The 20,455-nt window shown below is 42.0% G+C and overlaps 1 protein-coding gene across 7 annotated transcripts in view; it reads right to left on the bottom strand.

The window, feature by feature from the left end:
• lrba (LPS-responsive vesicle trafficking, beach and anchor containing) overlaps positions 1–20,455 on the bottom strand; it is a 175,606-nt gene that overhangs the window by 142,310 nt on the left and 12,841 nt on the right. For all 7 annotated transcript variants that reach the window (XM_086119001.1, XM_086119003.1, XM_086119004.1 and 4 more), the window contains exons 2-21: positions 16,394–16,625; positions 15,606–15,706; positions 14,964–15,059; positions 14,754–14,875; positions 14,540–14,666; positions 14,322–14,441; positions 13,429–13,575; positions 12,561–12,758; positions 11,261–11,394; positions 10,069–10,177; positions 9,236–9,388; positions 8,777–8,945; positions 8,622–8,695; positions 7,520–7,582; positions 7,241–7,338; positions 7,059–7,151; positions 6,380–6,488; positions 6,185–6,266; positions 3,685–3,808; positions 3,417–3,609 (exon numbers count right to left, since the gene is read on the bottom strand). In XM_086119001.1, the coding sequence (XP_085975127.1) occupies positions 3,417–3,609; positions 3,685–3,808; positions 6,185–6,266; positions 6,380–6,488; positions 7,059–7,151; positions 7,241–7,338; positions 7,520–7,582; positions 8,622–8,695; positions 8,777–8,945; positions 9,236–9,388; positions 10,069–10,177; positions 11,261–11,394; positions 12,561–12,758; positions 13,429–13,575; positions 14,322–14,441; positions 14,540–14,666; positions 14,754–14,875; positions 14,964–15,059; positions 15,606–15,706; positions 16,394–16,625 (2,544 nt within the window). The remainder of the gene's footprint in view (positions 1–3,416; positions 3,610–3,684; positions 3,809–6,184; positions 6,267–6,379; positions 6,489–7,058; positions 7,152–7,240; positions 7,339–7,519; positions 7,583–8,621; positions 8,696–8,776; positions 8,946–9,235; positions 9,389–10,068; positions 10,178–11,260; positions 11,395–12,560; positions 12,759–13,428; positions 13,576–14,321; positions 14,442–14,539; positions 14,667–14,753; positions 14,876–14,963; positions 15,060–15,605; positions 15,707–16,393; positions 16,626–20,455) is intronic.

Here is a 20,455-nt window from a genome sequence, read left to right as displayed (position 1 = left end):
GTAGTGGGGAGCCTGACTACTAATCCATAGCTGCCTCCTGAGTGCAGCAGCAGTTGTTATTCCAGACGCCCCCCCCCCCCCACCAAACCCCCACCCCCACCCCACTCTTCGTCGTTCTCGCCCAGACTTCAGAGCCGCCCTGCCATTAGTATGGCCTTAATTGAACGTTAGGCAATTAAAAGCCTGCATTCCGGTTGCGATGGAAATGATGCGGTAGGGCGGAGTGGAACATAACATCAGTACACAAATACACTGGACTTACAAGGTGTACGGGTGGTTGGTTCTCACAATCTTAACATCAAAGACATGGGGGGGTATACGGTGCAATACAACGCGATGCGCTACAGCAGAAAGACAGATCAACGGTGAGTTCAAGCTTAAAGTCGATTAATCACCAGTTGTGTGTTTTGGTTTTAACATCCAGGTTTTGGGTCCGCAGTAAAAAAAAAAAAACGCCTGACAATCGAGGGTTTGCTGACTGACAGGTGAAAAATGCTCAAATGTGGCAAAATATGCAGCAGATTACGGTACCAGAACAAAAGATGCTGGTGGTAAACACACTCCGGGACGCGTCGTCTGAAAATGTTTTACCCCGTTTGATGCTTATGAAACAAAATCATGAAGTCAAGTCAAGTCAAGTCAACAGTATTTATAGAGCACTTTCAAACAGCCATCGCTGCATACAAAGTGCTGTACATGGAGCAATTTAACATGCACAATAAACAGTAAGACAAATCGATAATAAAGGCGGTAGAAAGCACCAAACAGTAAAACCAAGAACAAATCTAAGTCATGCTGAGTCGAATGCCAAAGAATACAAGTGAGTTTTGAGGAGGGTTTTGAAGATGGGCGGCGAGGAGGCTTGCCGAATGTTCAGTGGGAGGTCATTCCAGAGAGAGGGACCAGCAACAGAAAAGGCTCCATCCCCTCTGAGCCTCAGTTTAGTTCTTGGTACTTCTAAGAAGTACCAAGTAATAAAGTACCAGTAATAAGTGGGAACATATTTGCGAAGGCGCGCATGCTCTCGTGAGGATTGCTCATATTTATGAGGCCTCGTCCTCCGACGGGTGCCGGCACCGCTCCGATGAATATTCAATGGGTTTGGATAGGAGAACGGGTTTCCTCGAGAGGGAAAAGGCAAGAACGGGCGCCTAGCGACTCGTTTTCTAATACACACACACGCACACACACACACACACACACACACACACACAGCCCTGCAGCAGTGGGATGGGCAGAGCAACAGTGACAAACAGCTTCAGCGCTACAAAGGTGGCAGGAAATCTATCAAACGGGACAATAAAATTGCAATTGAGTTTCTTTAGGTTTTTTTATAGAGCATGCATGTATCTTTTGAGGCGAATCAGAGCGCTCGTAACCGTGTGTGTGTGCGTGTGTGTGTGTGTGTGGGGAGCTGGAATCTTACAAGAGTTACACAAAGGGCTTATGTTTTTATAGCCTTTTTTTTTTTTTGCTTTTAGTCAGTTCAATGACAGAAAAACACAAACAAAAACTATTCCACAAAGATTTGTGCAGATTCTGGATTTTTAACACTGCTGCCATATTTCTTTCATTTCTCAGCGTATAATGTAAAACTGTGACATTCTGAAGCTGCATGACCATGTAAAAACACGAGACATTTTGGTTAGTCACTCTCACTTTGGAGCCTTCTATTAAGCAGAGAACAACATTTGGACATCAAGTGACTCACTGTCAAGCAGCAGAAGCATTCTCCCAGTCACTCAACAGTGAGGTGTAAGTATATCATTATTTTAAACTTAATGTACTCAACGTCGTATTATCAAACATGAATGAATGAAAAAATACTGATGGAGAAAAAGGATTGCTTTTAAAATATTACCTATAAAAAATATTTGAATGTACAATAGTAACTTTCGAACAATTAATTCTAAAGGGATTTAATTAAATAGCATGAAAAAGTATCAACACAAACATTTTCTTGAAAGGAATATATATTCTACGCAGCCCCAACAGTTTAAACACGGCATGCTGATGCATATGTGGAATAGAAGTAGTAAAATCCACCCATATTTGGGTGGACTTCCCTTTTAGAGAGAATATAATCACGGTCATAGACAATCTAAAATAGATGTTAATAAAGAAATCACTACATTGGTAAAAATAAATAAATAAATAAATCGACATACAAATATGAGAAAATATGTTAATCAGAATGTAGCCATGGTTGTACATGCATTCTTTAAAGTATAATAATACAAATGCAATGTGATATTGAAACGTGATTAAATGATCAAATGAATGGATGCATAGTATTTTAAACCTGGACAAAAGTCACTATGACCAACATTTCACTGTTACAGTCATTGAACCATACAATTCAATTATAATCATATACGTTCGTAAGTTGAATAAGATACCAGTCACTCGTGCAGGCATTCCATCATACACATTTTATTTTGGTCCTGTGGTCCCTTGAAAAGCACTGGCGACAGTCTACCTGCGCCCCCTACAGGTTACCAAAACTCTCTGCACCCACACCGTGTCAAGTGGGTGCCTCACATCACAAGCACATCTTTAACTCACCCTTCACTCTGGCAGGGCTTTTAACTCGCCCCCCACCCCTACCCCCCAACCCACCCAGACCACAATCCCACACCGTCCCACGGCTACTTCACCGTTTTGGAACAGACCAATGTAACATGATAGCCACAATGACTTTCTTCAAGCGCTAAACGGGGCTTTTTTGCAAATAAGAAGTGCCAGCAGTTGATTTTCATCTGTGAATGAAAGCTATTCTATACGTAAATAAAGAACCAAGAGAAGCTGACTTGACTGCTAATACTGACACCCCGGCTTTGGTGTTACTCTAATGGGACTGCTATAGTTGAGCGGAAGGTGTGCTAATTTTGATGAGTTAAAAAACATTTTATATAAATATTTATATATACACACACACACACACACACACACAGTGGAACCTTGTTGCAACGTACCTCGAGGGGCATAACGAATCAGTCAGTACATTATAACGGTAGTTTTTGAGAAGTACTAATACAAAATAGGTATGTGAGGTATAGGTTGTATTTTTGCACACCGCCATCCTTCATGTTCTACACCAGCGGTCCCCAAAAGTGTAATTTAGTTACAGTCAAATTCATGAATAAAAATGATAATAATAATAATAATAATGGAACCATTTTTAGAGAGGGTGGGGTGGGAGCGTTCATCAGCGTGTGATAGTGCTGTCACCAAGCAGTGAATAGGCATGTCTTTGGAAAATATAGTTGGATGCATGAAAAACTGTCGACAGGAAAAGCAAAGCCTCCTTGGTGTGGGAAATAATGAAAAAGATGACGTGACTGATGAATAAAGCGGTGTCGAAACCTGCACTGGTGTCTGTATGCGTGTGAGTGGGCCATAATGAGCTCTCTGACCTTGGCGTGGGTGATGGACAGAGTGTCCACCCAGACGCGCCAGCCGCCCCATTCATACTTGACGGCGTGGTAGAGTAGGATGCGGAAGACGGCGTACACCATCTCGGTGACTTTCTGTTCCTCGCTGTTGCACGGGCTGATGAAGCAGAGCGACAGCATCCACTCCTGCCACACGGAGCACTGCAGCAGGCTCCTTGGGGCAGACACATGGCATGAGGAAGGCGCATGGGTGTGTGTGTGTGTGGTGGGTGGGGCATGTGTTCGTTACCTCCGGTTGTCTCGGCTGTTGTTGAACAGCTTGATCATGTCCGACAAGAAAACCTTGCGCACCTCCATTGTCTCCGGCAACAGTGGGGAGTTCTTCAGCAAGTTGGCTATGACCTTGAGAATCTCTGAAACATATGTTACTTTTTTTGTTTTAATGTTCTTTGAGATTTAAAAAAAAAAAAAAAAAAGGGGGGCAGGGGGCAATCGAATAAAACAATATTTTAGATTTTTTTAAATATTGTATTTCACATGGAAAAAAGTCAATATTACAATATTAGATTTAAGGGGTTTTGTTGTGAAAAGTTCTGTGGCTAGTTGCATTTTTGCAATAATAATCGTATGATTACATGATTGAAGCCGTTTTATTTCTCACGAAAATGCAAATGATAGTGGGGTTTTTTTTATCAGAAAAGGCATCATATTCAGGTAAACTGCTTCAGACAACAAAGTGTATGCAGAAAAGTGGTGAAGATTGCATGACTGTCTGTGTCCTATGTGTTGTGTTATTTTTGTTATTTTGACTTCAAAATGGCGCCGCGTGAGTGGCTGCCTTTCCAGCAGCTCCTATATTTTGTTGTTCTACTTCTTCCTTTCATAACTTTGCTGCTGTGAATCTGGAATTTCTCCATTGCGAGACTAATAAAGGTTTTCTTATCTTATCTTCATATTTGGAAGAGAGAAAATAATTCTCAATAACAAAAATCACATTTTTGTTGAGAACATTTGTTCATTTGTCACTAAAATTTTTTTTGGACTGGTCAGGGATGAAAAAAAAATTGAGAACATCACTTAAGTGAGAATTTACAGCTATTAATTTCTGTGACAGTTTCAATGTAGCCATTTGGCTTGTGGGGTAAGGACTATTACTAGAAAAATGTCATGCAAAGCCCATTCGAACAGCTGAACTTTAATTAGTGGCCGTTGTGTTTGAATGTGACTGGTTAATTCTGAACACAGACAGGTCTCCTGTTGTAAGAGGTTCTGTACACTTTTTCCCCCCTAACTTGCTTCACTAAAAGATTTTTTGAACTGGTCACATCAATGATGGAAAAGTTTTGAATGTATCTTGGTCTCTTTTTTTTTTAAATATCAGAGGAACCTGTCATTTGAACAAGACTGCAGAGAGGTTTTATATCAACTGTCGTTACTAGATTGGACACGACGTGCAAATCATTCTGTCACAAACAATCCGAAGTCTGAAAAATGGATGACAGAAGAGAATATTTAAAGTATAGATAGCTATCTTACAGTAATGCTTTCGGTATTGCTTGGGCCCCCGTAGAAGGTTTGGCTCCAGTTGCGATGAATTACCGAGACAATGTCAGCAGTTGGGGTTTGGGTTACACTTGCCTCTTCAGACCTTGGCGCTAACAGTCGCCCCCTTAGCTCCGTCGTCATTTCTACGCTTAAAGTCGTGCAAATTATGAGTCGCTGAACCTTCACCGCCAGAAAATTAGCCAAGCAAAAAGGACGGAGGCATGGCGTAACCCTCCCGTTTTGTTTTTCGAAGTTAATTTGAGGGAAACGGCACTTCCTCAATGTAGTTTGATTGGCTCTGGCGTTCCTAAAGAGTGCAATCAGAGGGCTGTTTTGAGACTTTGTCACAGATTAAAATCAAGAAAAGGTGCAGGGGGCGTAGGAGAAGCATATCACCATTCGTACAAAGTGATCTGGCCCGGCTGGGATGCTTTTTAACATAGCCGTGGCTGCACATAATCAGCGTGGGACTGCAGCCGGACCATGTCACATTAAAGAAGCCAGCCTGAACTCACGCCAGACCTTTTTTGGGGGGGAATTTACTGACTGACTGCACGTGTTCCTGTGTAGAAATAGAAATGAAGGAGGAGTGAGCCCACAACACCAAGGCGCATCAGAACTATAATCGGGGGTCCTTGATTTTATGTCTATAAATACAGTACTAGTACTAGTTATTTGCAGGCGCTCTCTAGTGGTATGCAAATGAATTATTGTTCCAGGACGGTGTAGTGGTAGAGTACTTCGCATTTACAATTAATTTTTCGTAATTTCTTTACACTTTAAACGTGGTCTTTTTTTTTTTTTTACTTATGTGGGATACATTTTAATTAAATCATTAAGTTGTTGTCCCCCGATGTTTAAGCACAGTGTTAATTTTCAAACGGATTAAAACAAAAAGACAAACTAGAATGCTGCTGTCCAACAAAAGGCACGAACCTCCAATATTCTTGAGTAACACTGTTGTATTTTCAGCAAAATAAAATAAAAAAATAAATAGACACAGGTTGGCAAAACATAATTTTTGACAGACTGTTATTCGACAGCATACAAACAAGGATTTACACAGGAGGATTTTTTTTAAAATATATCCTCGTGTACCAAATGTGTGTGTTGTTTGTTGGACCTGTGCATTGCAAAGCAACTGTTTCCTTGGGGAATGGAGTTGCCGTGCAGGGAGCCAGACAGAAGGTGTGCTGTGTGGCAATGGGGTGGGGGGCGCTAGTGATTTCAGGACAGGCACTTACGTGGGTTGATGATCTTCACAGTGGAGTCGGGTTCCGGATGCTGTTTATGGATGACTTGTGTGCAGATCTGCTCGGCGAGGATCTGAAGTCGGAAGGGAGGTAAAATAACACGCAACGATACATTCACATGGCACATCGTTGTCATAGCATTATCGTTATCATAGCATTATCTTGCTTTATTGAAAGTGAGCCGACCTCAAAGAGCACGTTGTAGGTGGTCATCGAAAACTGGGCCGAGTGGAGCATCAGGCGCTCCGTAAGCAGGGAGAAGAGACCGTGACTCAGCATGACCTCTGACTTCCTCCTGACGTAAACAACAACAACAGAGGCAAAAGCAGGGAGAAATCAGAAAAAAATGCAAAATCATTCTTTTCTGAGAGAGAAAAAAGTGCGGAAATGAAAGTTTCAGCATACTGAATAAACCAAAATGTACACCTAAAACCATTCATGCCATTTGCAAAATTCGGCCTCCGACTATTCATCGGAAAATCGATTTTATATTATAAAACTGAATTCACCTCACCCACACTTACAAACAAAAATATATAATTTATATTATTCTAAAACTGGATTTGCATAATGAAAGGCTTGCCCCTATGTACAGACAAAGATATAATTGATCGTTGTTATAATTCGAGGCCTCGCTTTATTTGTGGAGAAAAATCAAATATTTGACATTATAAAACTATATTGTATGAAAAAAAAAACCCACATTCTCATTCCCCCCATCCCCTTTGTGGGGGAAATTTCCAGAATACAGTCATCGTTTTCATTAGAGTGCGGCCCTGGCCGATTTTATGTGCAAATAGTGTCGATTCACAAGTGAAATGCCTTCTTGTCCATTCAATATAATCATAACAGAAATGGTGCTTACTTGGGGGGCAAATGTTTGAGGAAGTATCCCAGCACTTTGAGCGTCTGCACTCTGATCCCTTCGCTTTTGGATGCCAGAAGCTTGTAAATCACACTGCCACCGAGATCAAGAATGAAAGAATATTTCACATGAAGTTGTCGAGGGGCAACATTCAAACAACTGCGTGCATGCTCCTGCTATACCGAATGCCGTTCCGCTGGTCAAAGGCCTGCACCATGGATCCAGGATGTTCCGACATCAGTGCCACCAGCAACTGCAGCACATCCATCAGGTTGTCATCCTATATTAGGACAAAGACAAGTGACACATTTTTAAGATTTTTTTTTATAATTATGCACCACCTCGAGCCAAATATTCACAGATACCAATTTGGGATTTTGTTTGCTTGTCTTTTGCATAGCAACGGCAAGAGACGAAGTGTTGAACAATGGTGCCATCTAGTGGTGATTTTGTACACCCACCTCGTGCATGGTGAGGAGATAGTTGAGGATGCTCTGGAGCTCGTCTTCCTTCACACCGGTGTCCTGAAACAACAGTGGAGGTGTCTCATTAGTAACCAGGGTTCTGTCAAATGCAAAAGAAAAGCTCAACACTGGGGGGGAGTTACTTAACAGAGGAACCCAGAAATTCCAAACTGTGAGGCATTGTGTCAGGCAAGTACGCATATACTTTTTAGATGATGGCTGAAACCAGGTCAGTTCAAATTTTCTAAATAAATACAATTAAATCAACACAGTTGTGTAGGGGTAAACGGTACGTAGGGTGTTTTTGGTAGACGGTAATTTGGCACTCTACCGATCAATTGCAATGTTTGCTGATGTCATCATGCTTGTCCGAGGGTAAAAAAAATAAAAAAGGCTCCAAACACGTCTGACGACGAAGCGGGTAGAGCGGCCAGCAGCATTATTGTAAACGAGCATACAGCTAGTTAAAATATAATGGAACTCTCATGTTTTAATTCACTTGGAACTTTACCTGAGTAACTTGCTTAAAAATATCACAAAACCTGATATTCTATCAAGCAAACTGTCGCCATCCTACTGTAACTAGAATAGTTATGTAGTCCCTCCACATTGTATTGGATTAAAAAAATAAATAAAATTTAAAAAAAGAAAAAAAAACAATATTTTGTTCCGTACTTGAAACTTTTCAAATTTCATTCTAATGCAAACGACGAGTGTAGCTATTGTTAGCGTGATGAGCGGGTCGAAAACTAGCAAAGTACTGAAAAGTCTTGCCTTTCATTATTTTCCTGAGTAGCCTCTCCTAGCCAATCGTAATAAGGTCATGTCATTTCCACTTCTATGGTTAGAATCACACATTTTGTTTGCCAACACACTGGTACAGTTTTTGTAGGGGCAGCAACCAAAAAAAAAACCTAGAAACGTTGGATCCTAACTGAGCAGAAATCACAATCAATGCTGAGCTGAGCAACGACAAATTGTGGTTGCAGTTTGAATTGGGCCACTTGTGATGTGTCACATAGGTGTGTGCAAGTAATAATAATAATAATAATAATAGATTTTATTTATAAGCGCCTTTCAAGACACCCTACTAGCTTACCTTCATTATGAGCTGCTTGACAAACAAAAGCAGAAAGGCTCGCAAAGACAGCATTTCCTTTGGCCTTGGACCATCTGGAAAAACGATGGAAGCAGAGCGTCAGTCGATTGTTTGACGTGAACGGCAGTCGAATCAAGTACTTGACGGACACTCACCGACGCCTTTGGGCACAACTCCGCTGCGGTCATGCGGATTGACCACCCAGTAGTAGTACTTGAGCGTGTGCATGACCTGCAGCACGGTGCCCACCCGGCGGATGGCGTTGTAAATGGTGACGGTGCTGATAAACTCGGTGGCCAGGTACGTGTACAGAGTCAGTTGCACCTGCGAGGCAACATCAGAGGAAAAAGGAGACAACTCAGTGGGATTTATAAGTGATTTTTGAAATACTCTTGTCAATTTTAGTCAAATTGTTACAATTCAAACAACTGTTATTGCAAAGCTATCATCATGCTGCCATTGTGATTTTTGTCAATTCAAATTTTATTTCTTAAACGATACTTGAGTCATATTTTTCTAAAGTACTCTAGTAAGAGTACACATTTTAGCTACTCGACTCAGCTCTGGCCCTGTTAGAGTACTTAGCGAGCATTTTTGCCATATCGCGTTGTTACCTTGGCGGCGGCATGGATCCAGATGGCGGGATTGAACAGAATGTGGTCGCACAGCTGCTTGAGCAGCAGGATGCCGTTCTGCAAGTTGCTCAAGTACCGGGAGAAGGCCAGCACGATGTCCAGGACGGGTCGCGTTACGTGCACCTTGGATGACTGCAGCGGGGTAAACATAAGAGGCACAAATGAGATGATGACGTCTGTGAAGAATGGCAAAGGCCATTTGCCAAGCACACAAACAGCTGTGACCTTCAAAGAGGAGAAAATGTAGAATCACATCAAGTCTGTTTGACTGGTCACCAAAGCCACGCTAAGACGGAGCACTTAAAGTTCAGTTCCGTGTATACATGAAATACCGTGCTTCAGAAAACGATGCGGCCATCGAGACCATTCAATATTATGAAGTGCTTTCATGTGGACTCCTTCAATTCCAGTGAGCTCTTGATGTTTTGCCATTTTTGTGAACTCTCGCGGTGAAATGACCAAAACTTGAAAATACATTATGACTAAAATGTATGTTACAATTGTATTTTTGTTCCAAATGCAATGATGGGCATGATCAAGAATGCACGTAAATAAAAATGTGACATCTGAATCCATCATCGATAGTCCGATTAAGTATTTTTAGTTGTTTCATTTTATATAACTTTTTATTTTTCTCTTCTGAAATTCAAGTAAAATGTTTTAAATTCTCCATTGAGAAATATTGTGCTTTTATTTTTTCTTTGTTATTCTTACGCTTTACAGATTGAATGGATATATAATTGACCAAAAGCAAGGTTGCCGTTTTGGAGGCTTGACGGGTGTACGAAATGGATACTGGATATTTGACCCACCTTTTCCAACGTGTATCCAATGACTAGGAAGCCTTTGCAGGCCAGGACCTGCTCTTGCATGGCTACAGAGTTCTTCAGCAGCTCCATCACAAAAGATAGCAGCGTGCAGCTAGGAGGCAAACGCGCACAGAGACAAAAACAGTCACAACCGTGACGGACAGGAACAATAATCCACGTGAGCTGCTGCTGCTGACAAAGCCCGGAGTGCGAAGGGGGCCGAACACAACATGTGATGTGATTGAATGAGGGTGTCGTGTCCTCGTCGTTCCGACGCATTACGCCTCGAGAAGGACGAAAGGGAGACAGGACCATTAAGACACGTAGGTAATTCTTGTCAAGCTGGCATGCGAAAAAACGGAACGAATTAGTCATGAAACCCAGTCGTGCCTTGTGGAAAGTTGGATAAAATTAGCACCATTGACAATTGGTTGTGCGGACGTGTATTGTAAACAGAATACACGCCATGCATGACGTTGACCAGGATGTTGGCCATTTTGGTTTGAGGGACAATGAAAAAGGGCCGGAGGAAGTTTAATAAAAAATTGCTCCTGTTATCAGTTCCGTCAATCGACATATCACACGACACGTAAAAAAGTACCAAGAAATGAACAGCAAGTCTGCCATTTTGGTTTAAAGCGGGCATTTGCGGGGCAAATTCCGGGAAATCGGAATGTGGAAAGTCAGCTATTTAACTGATCCAGACAAAATTCAGTGGACACATCTGTTAAGACAGAACGTATGAAAAAGTCTCAAGGTCTTCATGACCGAAATTAAATGGGAAGTTGTTCATCTAGGGTTGAAGCATCCATTTGGGTTTGGGCCATGAGAACAACTTTCATCCTCGTGTGGCCTCCTCCATGTTGTGTCTCATCTTTGTTAAATCACGTTTTAGCGTGCAAGGTTTCTGCCTTGGAGGAATAGATTCGATCGGTGGTGGAACAAGAATCGCAAACCTCGTTTGCGGGATGCTGCGTTGAGATGACCGTAGCGCACACAGTATGAGCCAAACTATTAAATACCAGTTGTATCTTCATAGGAGTTTAAAAATCTCTTAAAAATAGATTTTTTTGTTTTAATCCTTGTGCGTACCTAAGAATGACACTTGGTTCCCAAGTGTTACCATTGACACACTTGTGTCGATGCACTCATCGTGTGTTTTTGATATGAACCGTATGTGCGTTTCCATAGTTACCAGACAGAGGTGTCCAGCTCGTGGCTGGAGGGCTGGCAGAAGTCCAGCTGTGCAAAGAGGGGGAAGAGGACCTGCACGCCACCAATGGAGTGAATACCGCTCTGAACAGAGTGAGTCACCACCGCTTTCACATCCTGCACGAACAACGCCACAATGAAGTTACATTCAGCCATGGCTCGATTCAACATGACTATTAATGATGTCGAACAAAAATGACATCCTCCGATGTCTAATACCACCACAATACAGGTAACATTGTGCAAATTCCCAATACTGTATTTTACAAAACCAATGATGTATAAATTCTCTATTCTTTACCATTTCTTTGACTGTGCTTTATTTCTAATAAACACTCAATGTCACATACATATTAGGGTGAAATTTTTAATTTTTTGTTTAGAGTAAAATTAACGATCTATGGTGAAGGGATATTAATTCATTTTAATTTGTTTTGTATTTATATTTGTAATATAGCTTTATTTATTTGTGTTGGATGTTGTTTATTTTTAACAATCACTCAAGTGCCACCTAAACTTACTTGGTGCAAAATTTATTGATTTATGAGCACTCTTTTTGTCACTTTATAACATAAAATACATGAATAAACAATTGTAGTTCTTTTTTTTGTGTTTTGGATAAACACTCAGTGCTGGCTAAATTTGCTGAGTGAAATGTTAAGATTCTTTTGAATTTTATTATCGTAAAAAAAATAAAATGAAAAATACAGGTTCGCCTTTTTTGCATAGGTTTGTTTATGCCATTCTTTGCACAAGGCACTTTTTACAATCTGAGACCTTATGCTACTGTATGATATTAATGCATCACATGGTAACATACAGTATCGGAAGCTGGTTTTAGATTCATTTACTTTTTCAGCGTCATTTCTCACAGGGTGCTGCAGTATTGCAAGCTTGTTGGAAAGCACACTGAAAACACTTTTTTTTAATGAGAGGGAAAAGTCAAAAACTGTGAGAAAAAAAAATCAAGAGGGAAAGGAGCACTGTATGTGTGTTTGTGTTTGCTACTTGGACAGTGTGTGAGCATCCTAATAAGCAAACCTGCAGGTATTGCCAGCAGGTGAACCTTCTGCTCTAATGATGCGGCTATACTGAAAACTTTCTCCACCTTTGCCAAAGTGAGGGGGATGAGTGAATGATTCCTAACACAGTGACTGTACAGAATCATTCACTCACGTTTCCGACTCCCGAGTTTTAATATCTGCAAACTTACTCTCGTCGCTTACGATATAATGAAGACAATAGTGGATAAGGGAGTGATTCTGAACACAAACACAGTTTACCTGGAGCATGAGCGCGTGCGGGGAATGCACAAAAATGGAGGCGTTGTCCTTGGGAGAGGACTCAAGGCAGAGTTGGGCATCGGTGGCGCGGGCGTTGTACGCAAAAGCAATGGCGGCGGACAGCTTGCCATCGTACAGCAGCATCTTGTGGTGCTCGGCAAACAGCAAGTCGCTTTCAGCCTTGTACTTGAACGTCCCCTGAGGGGCAATGAGGAGAGACAAGATGAGGAGGAGATATAAAAAAAAGAAAAGGAAAAAAAAGGCCTCGCAAAGTGACGGCTGTCTTTCTGTTTTGGCCCTGAGGTGCCTGAAAAAAATAACTATATAAATAATATGCAGCTGCAACAATCCAAATTGACAGCAGTGATCTTTATCGCCTATCTTTTCATATCTTGTCTGTTGCACTCAATCACATTTTATCATTTCTAATTTTTGGTCTTGGACTCTATTTTGATTTCCTCAAATATTGTCAGCTGTTTACGTACTCAAAAACAGAGAAATCGTTCGATAAAAACAGGCTGATTATCAAAAGCCTTATTAGACAGGGTCAATTCAGTAATCTGGTGGTCATATTTTCTAGGATTTTGCCAAAGAATGGCAGATTTGATACGGGCTGAATTTTTCGGTACTGCGCCATCTTCTTTGCTTGACTAAATGACAGCTTTTAAAGGACTTGGGAAAAATTCCAGTCTGAAGTGGGCTACTGACCAGATGAGTGTTTTGAGTTACAAGCATTGTTATGGAAATAAACGGCTCATTCAAGGAATCGCTGTGCTAACAATATACTATATGTTTAGTAAAAATAAAAGTTTTTTGGTCAGTAGTGCAGTTGAAATGAGCAGAGTTGTCAAACTTCTCTCCATCTTACCTGATACCCTGGCCCCAGCTGGTAGATGGCAAGGATCTGCGCAGCATTGAGGGCTTCTCCAAATAAGTAGACGGCACCCATCTGGCCACAGAAGACCCGGTTGGCGTCGGCCGTTTCGGACGAGCCTAGGAAGCACTTGTCGAATGTCTGTGGGACAAAAGCATTCTGTTTTTGAGCACTCCAAAAAGCGGGGAAAAAAATAACATTTTAAAGATGAAAAGAACACGTATTAAGGTGTGATGATAAAAAGAGGCAAAAATAGCAGCAAAGATGTTCGGACAACATGCTATAAATATCCTCAATGACAGCCTCGCTTCGCATTCGGCGCCAGTTCTTTTTTGATGCGCGACTGGCGACTCTAGTAATCCTCCATGCTGTGACAACAGTGCATGCAGTGATTTGTGTGTAATGAGCAGAAAAGAGGTGCAACTTTTACACCATTTTGCCCCCTTATAACTACAACCAAAAATGAGAGACTGGAAATAAAGTCCTTCTGTAAATGACAGTACTGTATCCAAGTGATGAATTAGTATTTGACAGAATACAGGAACTGAAGGAAACTCTAGTGTAGAGCTACGTTTTTGGGGGTTTTTTTCAGCCAGGTTGAAATGGTTCAAACACATCCACAGAATTGGTACACCCCGATTCCCATGCGCCACAAACCGCTACCTCAAGCCGTCACCATCTCCCTAATTAAAAAAACAAACAAAGAATCATTTTCTAGGTTAATTTTAAGTCGTAGAACAGCCTTTCCCGGTCTTTTAAAGCCACACCCACCCACAGTTGACTCGGCCCTCTCTCCAACCACATAATCAGCCCCGGGGGCGCACCGCAGTTTGAGAACACCTGTCTTAGACCAATTAGCCACGCTTTCGCAAAGGCTTTCTACTTACATCGCTGGTGTTGACAAACCAGGCGATCTCTCCAAAGGATGCCAGCTCACCGTTGACGTAGCAGCTGATTTCGCTGTTTTTCCAGCGGTTGTAGACATGTACCAGAGTCACCATGTACCACTACAATGGAAGAAACGACAGCTTTTGTAAACAGAATGGCCAGATGACACAATTATTACCCCCCTACCCTGTTGTTTGATTTTTCGTTCCCATCTTACCTTCTGGGGTTTGAAGTCGTACTTCACACAGTGTTGGAATCCTTTCCCCTTGGTTTTCAATGAGGTCACAATCAAACAACCGCCTACAAAGTGTGCCGAATAGCCGAGGCCTTTACTGGTGCGGAAACTGAACGAAAAGCAGAGAAGCGGGTGGGTAAGATTCCGAGGAAGGAAACTGTCTCGCTGAGATCGGGGTGAAGGAACCAAGACTGACCAGTAGAGGTAAGGCTTGTCTTTGTCCACATTGAGGTTGTTGAGAGGGTCCATGCGGAGCCATGTATGGAATGTAAAGCCATTCTGGTACGGCCATTTTGCAATGGGTGGAAGCGCTATTGCCTGTTGGTAAACCAACACAACAAGACCAAATTCATTGTAATATGTTTGGGTGGGAGTGGCGGGGGAGAATTTGGTAGATTGTACTCACGGCTGCGTTTTTGCCAGGGAAGCTAAAGAAGGAATCTGGGCCATTCCTGTGAGCCATGTACTTCAACACTGACAGGAGCTTCACGGCATGCCGAGGCTGAAAGAATCCAAAAAGAAATAAATAAAGGTCCTTGCGTAACGTAGCCTAGCCCTGGGAATGCACAAATTTGGGTAAAGCTGAAGTCCACACGAAATAAACCACTGCGCTTAATTAACCAGTCAAGCAAACAATTAGTTTGTCGATCAATCTGGACACAAACAAAACAGGGATGGAGATATGTTTTTTTTTTTTTTAATCCAGGCATTTAGCTGTTTATTTAGTGGTAGTTAAGTAGGTCTAAAACTGTTAGTCAGGTAGGGAGATAGAATGATGCTATAATGCTGCATTGATGCAATGAATTCTACAAACACGCCTCAAGAGGTGAACTGTTTGATCGCTTCGTATATCTGCAGCGTCACACTGCACAGGAACCAAAAGCGCCAATGAGAAGTGAAGCAAATCCTCCGGACCAACATCATGAGCTATCACATCTGTGTGACAAGGACATCGATCTGGCGAGGCGGGGGAGGACAACGCGCGGCCGACGCCTTCTCAGCACATTCTTCGCAAATATGCCCGAGACAACAACACTATCCGACTCACCCACTGGCCTTTGTCTCCTTGCAGTTTGCTAAAGAATAATTTCAGCTCTTTGACAGTGATGCTGTAGCTGGCTAGCACACCCAGCATGTCCACCAGCAAGTCTGTAAAAAAAAAAAAAGGGGGGGGGGGGGAGTCAGAATGGTCAAGCATGAAATCCAATTGATGTACATGAGCAAAGTCGACAAACAAATTGGATGTCTTTGCCATGAAACCATGAACTTTTGATAATGGCATATATCAGGGGAATGATCTTAAAAGATGGAACGTTTTCACTTGAGTAAACATCTACTTTACCCTCACTTGACTGCACAGTTGCTGGAGGCTTGCGCTGTTCTCGCTGGCGAGAAGAGCACTGACGCAAACACCGTCCCGTCGGAATAGATCCCAGTAATGCCGGCAATTTCCCAATGTCTCACAACAGAGTTGTCGCAAAGCCTTTTATCCCCGGAACCAAAAATGTCCCCCAAACAAGCCTCACTCCCACAAAAGGAACCAAACTCCCATTTACACCTCAGTTGATTTCACGTCAATCCAAAACATTTTAAGTACGAACGTGACAAGATTTCCCAAAATTGAGTGTGTCAACAAAACAGTCCTGATTTTATGTTTTAGAGATTTGGTGGGGGGGGGGGGGGGGGGGGTTGAATATTTGGGGGCTAAAAGCGAATAAAAAGTGCTATTTTGATATAGCTTTTCTTACATAATGAAAAGGTCAAACCAATTTAGTTGGAAAAATATTTACATTTCTTTCACCCAGTCAGTCAGTGTCCCCACTTGGCCTTGCGTACCTGCGATCATGCTGTCGGTGTCGGAGATGCGCCGCAGCACCAGCTGAATGAGGCCCACGTCGGTGCACGCCTGCAGGTTGCGCACGCTCTTCTTGAGAATTGCGGTGAAGATGCTCCACACCTCGGCCTGGCCGGTGGGCTCGCACTTATCCAGGAGCTCCACCATACACACGATGCTCTCGGGCTCCTGGATGATAAAGTTCATCTCCAGGTCAAACTGGCCGCCGACCAGCTGGGTGGGGAAATGGAGAGAGGAAAAAAAAAAGAGGAGAGAGGAGGTGAGAGGTGAATTTTAATCGTGACAGTAACAAAGTGTGCTTCAAAATCCATCTGCCAAATTTTCAGGATTTGAAGGTTCAAAATCAAGAAAACTATTTGAAGCTGAACCTTTAAGTTATGTTGCGGATCAAACAAAAAATCTAGACAAATATCAAGGGTGTGAAGTGCATATTTTGTCTACATTTTAAATGGAGTTTTTTTTTGTTTTGTTTTTTACAGTCTCAGGTGATGCTGTGGGTGAATATGACCCATTTTGAAGCACACAAATATAGAATAATGAAGGTGTGCTGCAACCATGTTACGCTGCGTGTCATATTGACTCATTTTTAAATTAAAAATTAAAAAATACAATACTGCACAAACTATTTTTTCTAGATTTTAAAATGGGGAAATTTACACGAAGTAGATTGTGTGTCAACGTAACCCGATTTTAAGTTTTTAAAAATCTAGGGGGGAAAAAAACTTACTCTCTTATAATATTGAGATTCAAATTATTGTTTTACAAATGTAAAAATATGTATTATCAGTTTTAAAATAATGTTTTGATTTTTCTTTTTGCTCGCCTGACTTTTTCTTCATTCGATTTTTTTTGGGGTTCCAGACGCACAACAGCAAACAATCTCAGCAGCGCCACGCTCAGATCAAATGTTCTTTGCGCATTGGCAAATAAATGGTGCCGCCAGCCATAAAAGTCACACTCTCTCACGTCCAAATTGCGGCCGTGACGTTTTTATTATTGAAGCCGGCGTAAACAAAAGGAGATAAGGAAAAAAATAACAACATGGATGTCAATTTCATTCCGCCAGTGAGGCTGTCATGTTCCGACTCGACGGCACAAATGAACACGGCGTGCGCCTACACGGCCATTACGCCGGCTGTGCGTGAAAACAATATCGGATCAAGGAATGGAGGCTGTCCAATTAGAATGACTGAGGTGAGATTCGGTGCTTGCGTTTGTGTGCTCTGCGCAAGATAAAGGAGGCACGAAATCATATGGCTACCCCTTTAACCTCGCAGCGGGATACCAACAATGACACCATCCATCTTGTACCCCAAAATAAATATATAAATAACAAGGTTGAATTCCTGTTTCGCTGCTGTATCTTAAATCACGTCCAAAGAGAAGTACAGCACGCCGTGATCCATACATCAAGAAGTGATCAGCGATGGAATGCGCCTGGCTCTGAAGCGACGCCAGGCATTCTTGAACTCTCGTGTTAAAAGGGAGAAAGTCGTGAATTTGAGGTCACGGCGGCCCTGGCGCCGGCAAACAACACGTGAACGCGGAAAACCAAATTATTTTCGACAGGTTGGTGCCAAGATTGAAGAAAACGGACGACAATGTTGTGAGCCGAACAAGTAACATAAAATAAACAACTCTTAAAATGCCTTCCCGCAGCTCCCCCGAGGAAATTAACAATATCTGCACCCCATTAAAAACGTTTTACGCCACATAAATGTACATGCTGACTACTTTTTCCAAATATAAAAAGTGGACACGCTTTGCCAGGTTTTAGTGGTATGCAAAAATGAGACCAAGATGAATCATTTCAAAACTTTAACCGTTCATGTGTGTGACATACGTATGTTGGTCTAATTTTTTTGGTTTTTATTTTTAAAATGGCATTTGAACAAGGGTGTGTAGACTTTTGACATCCACTATATCTCATCAAAATATCTAACCAACGTAACAATATCCATGAGTAACAGCTACTGCCAACATGGATATACTTCTTTTTTTTTTTAATACAGACAATACACCAAGTGCACTGTTCGATTGACATAGCCACAACTCCAAGAGATATATTTGCAATTTTAAGATATATACAGTATATATAATCATCATCATCATCATAACTAAAAATCATTCGAGAATTTGATTGGCCACTTGCATTTAAAGTGTGAAAAATCTTACTTCCTTCTTTTTAGGAAAGTGTAACTTGTAATTGCTTGAATTCTTTTTTGGAAAATGAACAATGCAGATCAACTTGCCTGAGGTTGGACTACGCTGCTGACAAACCGTTTCTGTTGTTTTGCTCTGTTAACAGTCAATCTTTTGGACAGGAAGAGAGATTTTTACAGCGCCCCTACAAGATTAAACTTTTGGTTGAACGAGTGCAGCTGCGTCCAGATGTGCCATCGGCCTCCTTGGTGCCCCCCCCGCCCCCACTCAGAAAGTTCTGATTGATGAGGCTGCCACTCAAAGCGACTCCTCCATCCATCATTGTTGACCGATGACAAAGAGGACAGATAGAAAATATGAAGACAAGCTCGTTGACGCACATTGTGGGGACACACTCTGCATTAATTACAGGGGGCTGAATTTCCCCCCGCTTTGATTCGGAGCAAGTCATTATCTGGTCGTGTGATGTCACGCTGAGAGTCGAAATTAATCTGATCTTGAGAAGGACCCTCAAAGAGTTGTTTGATTTCATCTGTGTGACAGCAACTTCAAACGGTGGCGTGCCATGCAACTGAGGCATTCAGAATGCTTTGTACAAAAAAAAAACAAAAAAAAAATCACAATATAATAGAAAACATTTGTGCCATGTTCATCGTCTTGAGCAGTGCAGAATCAATATTTTGCCAATAGCATGACAATACATTTTTTAAATACACACACACACACACACGAGAGATGCCGATTAATAAAACATAATGTACGCAGTTGGCTAGAGACGTGTTTTGCTCATTGAACTTGGCTTATTCTGACCATCCGATCAGATGATTAGGGGGGAGAAAAAAAAAGCAAACATCGTTGCGGGCAAATTTGAAATTTGATTGGTTAAAAATAACAGCTAATATTGTTTAAATTACATGGGCTGATGTGGAAAATATTCGATGTATTTTTTATTTATTTATTTAATTTTTGGGGGGGGGGCATTGTAAACCTTGAATTTGCTCCGATGCTTCCGAGATAAAACACGGCACCATAATATGATTGATCGACACATCCTGGAACAAGGGCAGCCAAAAGGAAACACCACCAAATGAAGAGCATTCGTTTTGAGTAAATTAATACAATTTTATAGCAACACATTATACTCGTTAATTAGGTTAGAGCTACTGATAAGCGTTTCGGCTATCATCCGCCACAGCATTCAAAACAACTTCACCGAATGAATGGACACAAAAAACAGAGCCCAGCTTCATCATTCACATCCAGTCGCTATTTCGGGAACAAGCAGTCCAAGGTTGCCAGCTGCAGCCTGGGCTCGATCCCAAGAGCGCTTGTGCACCTAAACACTGCAGCTTTATGGCAACCTGACACCAGATCTCCGGCTTGGTAACCTAGCCTGCCCCCCATCCCCAACCCCACCCGAGGTCTACCTGAATTAATCATGGCTGAGCAGCCACTGGGGTGCAACACCAAGTACCTTTTCTACGGTCACCATGGTGAAGCCCGGCAGGGATCATGGGGACGTAGCCCGATGCTAGGCTAATGTTTTGAAGAACAAAAGAAGACTTTGGGGAAATCTACAAATGTGTTTGGCTGGTCGAAAAATCACGATCAATCATTTGTGATCAACCGCCGGCGTACTCGGCTTGCGCTCGTTTGCACGCATGACTGCCACTCACCATTTCAAAACAGCCAGCCAGCCAAGAAGCCCCAAAAGCACACACGCATAGTAATAAAACGCATGCATCTCTGCCGTGTCACAGAGTTGCACGCAGAGGCCGTTGGCTACGTAGTCCAAGTCAAGGTTCCGCCGCGTTTTTGCCTGATACGGCGGTGCCTTAGGACTTCAACTTCAATTCCATCCATGATCGAGCTGGCTCGTA

The sequence above is a fragment of the Hippocampus guttulatus genome, chromosome 9 (assembly GCF_054856545.1).
Source record: "Hippocampus guttulatus isolate MCC_2025c chromosome 9, RoL_Hgut_1.0, whole genome shotgun sequence".
Lineage (NCBI taxonomy): Eukaryota > Metazoa > Chordata > Actinopteri > Syngnathiformes > Syngnathidae > Hippocampus > Hippocampus guttulatus.
This window is presented reverse-complemented; position numbering and strand designations above follow the sequence as displayed.